The sequence below is a fragment of the Podarcis tiliguerta genome (assembly GCF_965153285.1).
Source record: "Podarcis tiliguerta genome assembly, chromosome: Z".
Taxonomy (NCBI): Eukaryota; Metazoa; Chordata; class Lepidosauria; order Squamata; family Lacertidae; genus Podarcis; species Podarcis tiliguerta.
Window position 1 is genome coordinate 16,230,137 of NC_139553.1, and position 12,033 is coordinate 16,242,169.

Below are 12,033 nucleotides of genomic sequence, written 5' to 3' on the forward strand. Positions count from 1 at the left end.
CAGGACTTGGCACCTGCCCACACTGCCAAAAGTACCAAAACCTGCAGAATGCAGAAGAGCTGAAGGCTGCTATTGAAGCATCCTGGTCTACCTTAGCAGTGCCACAGGCTGATAGCATCTATGCCATGCCGCATTGAGGCAGTAATTGATGCAAAAGGGGCCCAAACTGAGTACATATGTATGCTTCTACTTCTCAGAGGTCTAATATTGATCTATTTGCAATCCTTGTTTTGCTGATTGCATTTAATATTCTAATTTTCTGAGATTGTTAATTCGGGGTTTTCATCAGTTGTACACCATAACCATCACAATTATAACAAATAAAGGCTTGACATATCTCGCTTTGCATGTCATGAGTCTATCTCATATATTAGTTTCACCTTTTAAGTTGAATTACTGAAATAAATGAACTTTTCCACGATATTCTAATTTTTCGAGTTTCACCTGTATGTGTTTTACTGAGAGTTGTGAAACTCCATTTATTTGCTGCTTGTTTTTGCATATTTATATCATGATTTCCCTCCCTGGCGCTCCAATGCTCAATAGAAGGCCAAATTAAAAAAATAAAAACTTAAGAGTATTTTGAAAACAAAAGTATGGTACCAATATTTTTATTGTATAAATAAAATAACACATGTATGTTCTATTTATTCATTCACCTTTTGTAACAAACTTCGGTTTTTTTCTCCTTGTCACAGTACTCATAACAAATTGGACAGTACTCTTAGCAAATTAGTGTTACACACTACTGTAGTGATAATAGTGCCACCTTATAATTGGTTATGGATTTAGCACAAGTAATACATAGTATATTATTGTCATTTAAAGCAGTGTTGCATACAAATCTAACACAATATTTTATGTAATACACACACATATATACTGATATTTATAAATTTTAATTATTCAAATGACTTATGGTTGTCCACTATTGCTGAGGCTCAGCCCCATTTATGTTTGTGGTGTCCAGTTAACAATTGCCAATGTGGTATTAAAATGTGTCACTCGTGTGAATTGTGTTTCTAAGAAAATGGATTCTAAGAAAAAAGGATTACTGTAATTGGTAAAATGTGTGACTGAATTGTAAAATATATTACAATATACACAATTCATTTTTTGCTTCACTGTCTTTAGGGGGAAATGGTGACTAAACATGTCGTTGTTGCACTTTTAACCTAGGTTTAAGGGGCCATTTGGCAAATAGCTTGCTTATCTGAGTTTCTAACATTGATTCACAGCTGGTTTTGAAATGGAATCAGCCTTTGTTGCCCTGATGGATGACCTTTATTGTGAGAGGGACAGAGAGTGTGTGATCCTGTTGCATCTTGATCTCTCAGCAACTTTTGATACCATTGACCATGGTATTTTCCTGAACTGATTTAGTGAGATGGGCATTGTGGCGTCACTGTATTAGAGTGGTTCTGTTTGTATCTTCAAGGTGGTGACCAGAAAGTAGCACTGGGTTAGTGCTCCTTGGCCCCTGGCACTTGTGCTATGGGGTTCCACATACTGCCGTGTGGTGTCACCAGTAGGCAGGGATGACACGCAGCTCTACCTCTCCTTAACATCTGAATCAGGAAAGACTGTGAAAGCTTTGAACCTGTGTCTGGATGCAGTGGTGGACTGGATGAGGGCCAGTTAAACTGCTTGAATCCTGGGAAGACTCAGGCTCTTTGGGTGGCTGGTTCCCAAGTTTGGGAAGTTGGCAAGGTACCTGCTCTGGATAGGTTTGTACTCCCTCTGAAGGAGCAAGTGCATAGTTTGGGGGTACTCCTGGTTGCATCTTTGCCACTTGAAGCCCAAGTATCCTTTGTGGCTAGAAGTGCCTTTTATCAGCTTCATCCGGTTTGCCAGCCACAACCATTCCTGGACAGGGATAGCTTGGCCACAATAGTTCATGCATTGGTAACTTTGAGGCTGAATTACTGTAGGGCAGTGGTGTCCAAACTTTTTTCAAAGAGGGCCAGATGTGATTAAGTGAAGGACTGTGAGGGCCTACCAAAGTGCTGACCAAAATTGTTGACCATTTTTTAGGGTTGAAGTTTTTTTTTTTTAGGATTTTACCCCAGGAAATAAATTGCCACAGGGGCCAGATTAAACTGACCAGTGGGCCGGATTAGGCCCCCAAAACGGACTTTGGACATGCCTGCTGTAGGGTGTTGTATGTGGGGCTGCCCTTTGGTCTGGTTTGGAAGCTCAAGTTGCTGCAGAATGCTGCAGCCAGATTACTGATGAAAATTTATGGTTAAGTCCATGTGACACTAGTGTTGCAAAAGCTGTACTGGCTGCCCATCTGCTACTGAACCAGGTTCAAGGTTCTTGTATTGATTTACAAAGCCCTGAACATCTTAGGTCTAGGATATTGTAGGGATCTCCTGAACTCTTATACTCCAGATTGATCACTGAAGTCATCTTCAGCAGTGTCCTTGGTCATTTGGTGACGCTTGTTTGACAATAGTGAGAAATCAAGTCTTATTTAGTGTCATCAGCCCAGTCCCGTGGAATACCCTGCCAATAGAGATTTAGCAGACACCTTCTGTGCCAACTTTTAAATGCCTGCTGAAAACTTTTCTACTCCACTAGACCTATGCAGATCCGACAATGGTCTATTGATTTTTTTAAAAAAAATATTTTTCTTTTAACTTATTTTTAACTTTTTATGATGTTACTGTTGGTTTCATGCTTTAATGATGTAAACAGCTGTAATATATGTTTATGATATGGCAGCGTATAAATATTGTTTATAGAAGTAAATAGATACAATAAAAAAGACAGAAAAGAAGCAAAACAGATACAGTTTTTTCTCTTTCAAAATACATTCTTTTTCTAGAAGCAGCAGAGAACTGTGGACCATTCTGTTGGGCAGATCAGCTCTGAGAGAACCAGTAAGTAGAGGATGGGTTTGCCACCTCTTTTTTGTTGGGGATGCTTTTCTGGGATGTCTGCCATCATCATTGTGTAGCCTCTATCCCTTAAACATGTATACAGAGAGGATTTTTCCATATCGTTCACTTCCCATGTAATATTTGTTCTTCCTTATGCTGCACGTTTGTGTAGAATGGTTTCTGGTGTAGACAGGCTATCTTGCCTGGAATAATAATAATAATAATAATAATAATAATAATATTTATACCCCGCCCATCTGACTGGGTTTCCCCAGCCACTCTGGGCAGCTCCCAACAGAATTAAAAGCACAATAAAATATCAAACATTAAAAACTTCCCTAAACAGGGCTTCCTTCAGATGTTTTCTAAAAGTCAGATAGTTGTTTATTTCCTTGACATCTGATGGGAGGGCGTTCCACAGGGCAGGTGCCACTACCAAGAAGGCCCTCCGCCTGGTTCTCTGTAAACTCACATCTCGCGGTGAGGGAACCGCCAGAAGGCCCTCAAAGCTGGACCTCAGTGTTTGGGCTGAATGATGGGGGTGGAGATGCTCCTTCAGGTATACTGGGCTGAGGCCGTTTAGTAGAGCAGCCTGCTTCCCTTATTCCCCAACCCCTAAGGAAGGAGTCCCTGATTGTGAGCTGAACATGCCCAGATTCTGTCTTCTTCCACCTCAAGGCAAAACAAAAACAAGTTTCTTTTCTTTTTATTATAATTTTATCTTTTTTTAATAGAAGAATTCAAACTGTAAATCAGGGATTCCCTGCAGAAATTCTAGACTACAACCCTATCCATTCCATCGGTATAGCCCAATGGTCAGGGATGATTCTGTTATGTATACAGTAATTTGAATGCTAGGTTGTGTGTGTGTGGGGGGGTGCCACCATGGTGCCCTCCAGATATTGTGGACTGTAACTCCCATCAGCCCCACCCACCATGGCTGATAATCAGGAAATATTCTGTTCTGCTTATGCTGGAATCTAAACCATAGGTGATTATGATACTCCTTTTTGCTCTTGCCAGGCTTTGTACATGATAGTGGAAATGAGCATGTTCCTTTTTAAGTTTCAAGCCAGGAGAATGATGTATTTGCTATTATTTTGGTCTTTTCTAGGCTCAGATTGAGGAAGAGTTGAATAAACACTGGCGGAGGCTGCTCGAAGGGCTTTCTTACTACAAGCCACCCAGGTACAGTAATTTATTCATTATTATTTATCAAGGCTTGCATCCAGCTCAGTAGATCCACTGAAATGAAAAACTGAAATAAAAGCATATCTGAGACATTTACAAGCTATTAAAAATGAGTAAAACCTACTAGTTGGCTATGTAGAAATGTAAAGTTGGAAGGAACCATGAGGGTCATCTAGTCCAACCCCCTGCAGTGCTGATAGCAGAACCAGACTCTTCAAAAATAAATCTTTAATTGAAAATTTTCAGCGGGAACAGAAAATAGCTAAACCAAAAAGGAGCGTCAAAATGATGAGATAGGGCCATGTTCTTTGCCACATACTCTGAAGGCTTTTTGAGAATCCTTATGGCTTTTATTTCATTCAGTGTGTGGAAAGATGGGGTGCTGGAAAATATAATGTGCTGATTATTTTACAAAAATACTTGTGGAGGATTGGTGATATGATAGCTTAAATGTCACCCATGGCAGCTAAATGGAACTTCCAAGTTCAGAGGCAGTCTAGCACAGAACTTCAGTTGCTGGGGAGGCAACAGCATGGAATAGCTCAGCTGTGACCACCAAAAACCCATAGAAATTAGGGTTTCTGATTGGCTACAATTGGAAGTGGCATGCCGGACTAAATGTGTGCTTGGTTAGAACTGGTAGAACTTTTCTTATGTTCTTAATTTCAAATGAGTCAGATGAAGTTTCTATACCTTGTTTCAAGGGCTTGAGCTAGTTGGGTAACATTTGCAGTGCCTAGTTGATGGAGCTTAGTCCTTGCAAGTCCTTCAGAGGGGAGGAAATAGTTTTCACAATACAGCTGTTATAAAGATGCCTAAATTTCATGCTTGTTTTGCTTTATGAACGAAAAGCTTTTGTGACTTTTCATTACCACAAGTTAACTTTTTAATAATAATAATAAAATCTGCAGTGCAAGTTCAGCCGAGAAAGTGAAAGCTGACAAAAATGTGGCTGCTCCGCTGAAGGAGTTGGGTCTGAGAACCAGCAAGTTCTTGGTGAGTAGGTGTAACAGGCAGCTCTGTTGCTTCCTTTGTTATTTCCTGATAAGCTTCCCTCTGGACAGAAGTGGTGGGAGGAAAGCAAGAAAGAGAGTTATCACCATCTAATTCCCTATTTGAATGGCAGTAGTTTCGGTTGGGGTTTGAGATTTGACTCAGCATAATTTGGAAGCACGATACTTCATAGAAGCCTTGAGAGCTAACGGGGACAAATTTAATTTGCTGTACTCTCCTTTTTAAAAAAATGTCCAAAGGAGGGGTATTGAATGCACCCACCCCTTAACAGAAGCTGGCTGAATGTGTGTGTTACTCCAGGGTTTGGATGAAGAGCAAAGCGTGCAGCTGTTACAGTGTTTTCTTCAAGAAGATTATAGGGGGACCAGAGACTCATTAAAGGTTGGTAATTTTCAACTGTGCAGGGATCTATCTTCAGTGTTTATGTTGACATATGTTGCTACAGATGGGTCTGTGTAGCTGGGAATCTGCTAATGCCTTTCTCTGTGTGATGCTGCAAAGTTGGGTAAGGCCTAACTCATTGGCTACATTAGCCATGCTAGCAATCTCCTTAAAGTAAATTTCATTAAGTCTGCAGTCCTTTCCTAACTTGAGGGCCCTCCAGACATTTTGGACTACAGCTCCCATCAGCCTCTGCATCATATGGCTGTGCTGTCTGGGGCTGATGGGAGTTATAGTCCAAAACCCTTGGAGGGCCTCGGTCTGCTGTGCACACTGCCTTCAGGCAACAGTGATGGCTACCAGCTTTAGCCACCAGCTTTAAAAAAGGATTAGACATAGCAATGAGGGAGGTGTGGCAAGTAGCCATTGATGGCTTTAATGACTATGCCCTTGCTTCCATGGTCAGAGGCACTAATGCTTCTGAATACCAGTTGCTGAAAACTGCGGGTGGGAAGAGTGCTCTTGCACTTGGGTCCTGCTTGTGGGCTTCCCATTGGGGCATCTGGTTGGCCACTGTGAGAACAGGATGCTGTTGGGCCAAAGGCCTGATCCAGCAGGGCTCTTATTATATTCTTTTGTGTTCTAAAAATAGGTCCCGTTGAATTTAACAGTAAGCTAGTTCTTGGTAACATTTTTTAATGCACTAATAAACATTTTTAAGTGAGCCAAGTTTGAAGCTTGAAATCCGGAGGATGGTGGGGTGGGGAATGATAACCAAATTCCCTTGCAGTGTTTCCAGTATACATGAGATTTTGTTTCATGCCACAATCTATTTTATGATGCTGTTAGTGGTTATCAGTTACTTTATGTTGCTTTTATTATGTTTCTGCATAGGCTGTTCTGGAAGACGAAAGGCAGAGTCAGGCTTTAATACTGAAGGTCAGTAACTTAATGCTGCAATCTTATTTTGGATGGTCATTTCTACACACTGCTTTTCTGTAGATAGATGTGGAATCTGCTGATGGTCCTTGCAACTTGAGGAGCTGTGGTGGTGATGACTACAATGGATGTGGATTTGCTGGCACTTGTGACAGTTGCAAAGCTGCCTCCCTCCCACTTCAGCATCCAGATGTGTAGTACATTACAGTCATACCTCGGGTTGAAGTAGCTTCGGGTCAAGTATTTTTGGATTGCGCGCTGCGGTGACCTGGAAGTAACGGAGTGCGTTACTTCCGGGTTTCGCAGCTTGTGCATGCGCAAAAATGACATCATGCGCAGAAGCAGCGAATCTCAACCCGCGCAGACGCGGGTTGCGTTCGCTTCTAGGTGCGAACAGGGCTCCGGAACGGATCCCGTTCGCATCCAGAGGTATTACTGTAATTGACCTTGGAGCAGTCATAAAGCCATTTCCCTGCAGAACAGGTGTTAAAATAAGGGAGTCTTCTAAAAAAAATATATCTCCCCCACCAGCACTAAGTAAATGTTTTAATGGATAAACATGTTGGGGGTGGGGGTGGATTTTAAAATGCCACAGTCTTAAGGGACAAGATCAGAAGAAAGACCTTAAGATTTTCAGTGGAAGGTCCCTTTAAGTAGAGTGAGTTGAAGAAATTGATGACATTCTGGGACCTTTAATAGAAAGGTTGTGGAATATTTTAGCGACAACAACTCCCATCAGATCCAAGCAGGCTGGCCATACAGGCAGGGATGATGGGAACTAGAGTCCAACAACATCTGGAAAGCCACAGCTTCCCTAGCCCTGTTTTATAACCCAGAACACTTGGGGTTAAGGGAAAGAATTGGCTACAGTGGTACCTCTGGTTACGAACGTAATTCATTCCAGAAGTCCGTACCATTGTATTTAGTAGAAAATTAATAGAAGGATGTAGGGGAGGTCATCTAAAATCAAAATGCAGCTACTAGTGTTAACGGGTGGTGACATATATTTCCACAGCTTGCTGACTATTACTATGAAGAGCGTATCTGTATCCTCCGCTGTATCCTCCAGCTTCTCACATACTTCCAGGATGAGAGACACCCTTACATGGTGGGTATTGGGCTTTTATTTCCTGGTTCTCTCCACAATAGAAACATTAAAATAAATCTGTCCCTGGTGGTGCTCTTAATCAAATTATTTTGCTTTATAAAAGGCCCAGTATTCTCATTGTGTGGAAAAACTGGATAAGGAGCTGGTTCCTAATTACCGGAAGCAGTTTGAGGAGCTGTACCAATCCGAAGCACCCACATGGGAGACCCACGGAAGCCTAATGGTATTTTGTTCCTTCCAGCTTTTTGTATTTCTGACTTTCATTATTTGAATGTTTTAAAGTAGTGGTTTATAACTTTTTTTGCTGGTAATTTCATTATTTTATTCATTTTGAAATCATTTTAAAGGTTTGTTTCTGCTTTTAGTACCAAGCAGTATATACATTTTCAGAAATAAATGAATAAATTAGGGACGCGGGTGGCGCTAGGGACGCGGGTGGCGCTGTGGGTTAAAGCCTCAGTGCCTAGGGCTTGCCGATCGAAAGGTCGGCGGTTCGAATCGCCACGGCAGGGTGCGCTCCCGCTGTTCGGTCCCAGCGCCTGCCAACCTAGCAGTTCAAAAGCACCCCTGGGTGCAAGTAGATAAATAGGGACCGCTTATTAGCGGGAAGGTAAACGGCGTTTCCGTGTGCGGCTCTGGCTCGCCAGAGCAGCGATGTCACGCTGGCCACGTGACCCGGAAGTGTCTTCGGACAGCGCTGGCCCTTGGCCTCTTTGAGTGAGATGGGCGCACAACCCTAGAGTCTGTCAAGACTGGCCCGTACGGGCAGGGGTACCTTTACCTTAGTATATACATTTTCAGAAATAAATGAATAAATTAGCCCCAGCCAGCCTGACCAAAATAATCCACATGGGATTGAGTTGCTTAAAAGCTATCTTTTCTCTCTCCCCCCGCCCTAACCCCCACATTGTGTTTGCATGTAATTGTAATTCGGATCCTGCTTATTCAGACCGAGCGGCAGGTGTCTCGCTGGTTCATGCAGTGCCTCCGGGAGCAGTCAATGCTGCTGGAAGTCATTTTCCTCTACTATGCCTACTTCGAGATGGCAGCAGAAGAGCTGCTGACTTTCACCAAAATGTTCAAAGATCAGGGGTTTGGCTCCCGGCAGACCAACAGGCACCTGGTGGATGAGAGCATGGATCATCTCGTCGAGCGCATCGGGTGAGTAGGGGGCCTCTCAAAAAGGCTGTTGCACCCGCAGGCATGTTCCAAATTGTTAGAGGATTTAGGGTAGGCAAAAGAAAATCCTTCCTCACACAACAGGTTGTTTAACTATGGAACTTGCTTCCGCAGGAGGCAGTAATGGCCACCAAGCTGGCTTTAAAAAGGGAATTGGACAAATTCGTAGAGGAGGGGGATATCAATGGCTACTAGTCACGATGGCTATGCTTGCAATTGGAGGCAGCAATGCTTCTGAATATCAGTTGCTGGAAGCCTCAGGAGGGAAAAGTGCCCTTGTGCTCAGATCCTGTTTGTGGCTTCCCTACAGGTTGGCTCCTGCGAGAACAGGATCCTGGACTAGATGGGGCTAGTGGCCTGATTCAGCATGCCCTTCTGTTCTTACTTATTCATTGCATTTATATACTGCCTTTCTGCCAGGGTACCCAAGCAGTTTTAAAGCACTAAGACAAATGATATAATATGTACAGGGGTTTTTTGGGTGGGGGCAGTCCAACTGGAGCAGACCCTTATGTTGTCTGGGCTGCCTTCCTCGCACTCCTCTCTCCCTTTTTCTTAATGTCTTCACAGCCTGCTTCTCCCACGAGAAGGTCCAAAGGTGTATTAGGGTGGTGGGGTAGTGCACAGATGTATGTGAAAAACATCCATGCATCTATTTTGCCACATCTGGGTAGATGTGTTGAGAATATGTAGGGAGATTCTGCAGGCAAAGCATATAATACTCTGTGTTTTAACAAGTCTTTTTTAAACCATTGTGGGCAAAAGGGCCCACTTTGCTCTTGGCATTACTGTACCACATTACAGTTTGTGAGCATTACAGAAACTGGAAGAGAGACATTCCTTCATTTTGCAGTTAATGACTTTGCTGTCTGTTTTTGCTCACCAGCCATCAAAGCTGCTCTGATTTTTTTCTTTTTTACATCACATCTCTCAAAGAAAAAATATGGTTGAAAAAAATAAAGAAATAATTGCACATGATCTCCTGAATATTTCTTATTCCAGTTCTAACTTCCTTGACCCACCCCGTCCCTCACCTATATCTTTTTCTTGCCACCTTACTCCCTATCTTCCAGGTACTTCAGTGCTCTCATTCTAGTGGAAGGCATGGAAATCGACTCTCTGCATGAGCGTGTGTTGGATGACAGGAAAGACGAGCATAAATTCTCTGGCAGCGGGCAGATCCGCCAAGTAAGCCCATTGCAAGTCCTGCGTGTTCAGTGGTGAAACATACAAAAGACTAGTCAGGAAAGCCAGTGGGGTGTAGTAGTTAGGGTATTGGACTAGGACCTGGGAGACCAGAGTCCAAATCTCCACTTGGCTATGAAGGCCAGTAACTTTTTCTCAGCCTAACCCATCTCACAGGAGGATAAAATGGGGAGAAGGATATCTATGTATACCACCATGTGCTCCTTGGAGGAAAGATGGGATATAAATGTAATTTAAAAAAATGAATGCTTCTGTGTCCAAGATTCCCTGAGTAAGAGCTTGATTCTCTTCTTCTGAGTAGGAGGTGGACTGCTTGCTGTTAACTCTTGGGGATGTCACACATCATGCCCCAGTTCTCTTGGCCTGGGCTTTGCTGCGCCACATGTTGAGCCCCGAAGAGTCTCCTAGCGCGATCAGAAGGATGGGCAGCACAGCTATTCAGCTGAATGTATTTCAGTACCTCACCAAGCTTCTCCGATCAATAAGCAGCGAGGGAAATGTGAGTCTCATGTCTTGTGCAATCTCATGGAAGGCTCTTGAGCAGAGGTGGGTGGAATCTTGGCCCACTCAAGGGTCCAGTTTGACCCCTGAGACACTTTCCCCATAACTATGCCAGCTGTCAAACAGGTGACAAGTTGGAACTTGTGCGTAGAAGGGCAACCAAGGTGATTAAGGGTTGGAAATCAAGCCTTATAAGGAACGGTTGAGGGAGCTGGGTATTTTTAGCCCATAAAAGAAGAGACAGAGAGGAGAAATGATAGCCATCTTCAAATATTTGAAGGGCTATCACATGGAGGATGGAGCAAGCGTCTTTTCTCGTGCTCTAGAGGGTAGGATTCCAACCAATGGATTCAAGTTACAAGAAAGGAGATTCCACCTAATTTAAGGAAGAACTTCCTGACAATAAGAGCTGTTTGACAGTGGAACGAACTACCTCGGGAGTGTGTGGACTCTCCCTCATCGAAGGTTTTTAAGCAGAGGTTGGATGGTTGGATGCTGTAGTTGAGATTCCTGCATTGCAGGGGGTTATGCTAGATGACCTTTGTTGTGCCGGGCAACAACATTCCTTTTCAACCAGGCCTTTTGCTTTTAACTATGGCTTTTTAAAATATGGGTGTGATGTACTAATGTTGTTCGCCACACCTCCCCCCAGTTTTAATGTATGTATTTTAATTTTTTTTAGTTGCTGTGGCAAAAACTAATAAATTTAATAACTAAATAAATGTATTCATTTTTACGTTTGCAGAGTTTGGGCTTGTTACTTTGGGTTGTGTGATCGTAATAGATGTCTCATTAAATTTTGTGCTCAACTTTTATAGTTCCTGAATGAGTCTTTGTTCACTCCATATCCTTTCCTCCCACTCTCTTTGCTCTGCAGTGCATCGCCAGCACAGCCTGCATGTGCATTTATGGCCTGCTCTCCTTTGTGCTGACCTCCTTGGAGTTGCACACATTGGGCAATCAGCAGGTAGGAGGCCAAAGGCTTAAGGAGGGAGTTGGTGGTTCCGACATTGGGTGGGCACCCAAGTTTGGTGAAGTCTGGTTTAAACAGTCTTGAACCTGGTTTAATTCTTGAGGTTTACGGTGGAAGAACCAGAAACAAGTGATGTGTAATGTGATGGGTGGTTTTCTCTCCCCTTTCTAAAGGACATAATAGATACAGCGTGTGAAGTTCTGGCTTCTTCTAGCATTCCTCCGCTGTTCTGGAAAACAGTAAGTTAGCTGCATTTGGCCTGCATTTCCTTACATTGTATTCCTTTGACCAAAGCCTTTATGGGGAAATCATCTTTTGGGCTTTGGACCTCTGCTTGCTGTTTTGAGCAATAGACTTCTTGTGTTGCTCTTCTTTGCACTGTGGCCTTCAGAAAACTATTGGTGATGGGCACTATTATAGTTGTGATGGGCAGATTGTGTTCTTTACATCATTCTGTTTAGCAGCAGTGGATTCCAAGACTGACTGGGGAGTAGGAAAGTGGCCAGTTGCTGTGCTGGCCAGCCTGGGGCTCTGCATCCATGTGGACTCTGATGCTGGCAGACAGAGAAACCAGCAGAGCTGGGGATCTGCTGCTGCAGCCTGTTTGGTCTTTACCTCCTTTGATGGCCTGGGCTGCCCATCCACTTCCTTTTGTC

The 12,033-nt window shown here is 43.2% G+C and overlaps 1 protein-coding gene across 3 annotated transcripts in view; it reads left to right on the top strand.

Moving 5' to 3' along the window:
- Positions 1-12,033, top strand: part of NUP188 (nucleoporin 188) — a 50,064-nt gene that overhangs the window by 5,603 nt on the left and 32,428 nt on the right. For 2 of the 3 annotated variants that reach the window (XM_083423339.1, XM_083423340.1), the window contains exons 2-13: positions 2,831-2,885; positions 4,000-4,073; positions 4,988-5,072; positions 5,391-5,471; positions 6,366-6,410; positions 7,426-7,518; positions 7,622-7,741; positions 8,468-8,679; positions 9,771-9,885; positions 10,205-10,402; positions 11,282-11,371; positions 11,551-11,616. In XM_083423339.1, the coding sequence (XP_083279465.1) occupies positions 2,831-2,885; positions 4,000-4,073; positions 4,988-5,072; positions 5,391-5,471; positions 6,366-6,410; positions 7,426-7,518; positions 7,622-7,741; positions 8,468-8,679; positions 9,771-9,885; positions 10,205-10,402; positions 11,282-11,371; positions 11,551-11,616 (1,234 nt within the window). The remainder of the gene's footprint in view (positions 1-2,830; positions 2,886-3,999; positions 4,074-4,987; positions 5,073-5,390; positions 5,472-6,365; positions 6,411-7,425; positions 7,519-7,621; positions 7,742-8,467; positions 8,680-9,770; positions 9,886-10,204; positions 10,403-11,281; positions 11,372-11,550; positions 11,617-12,033) is intronic. The other variant, XM_083423341.1, reaches the window with a different exon arrangement.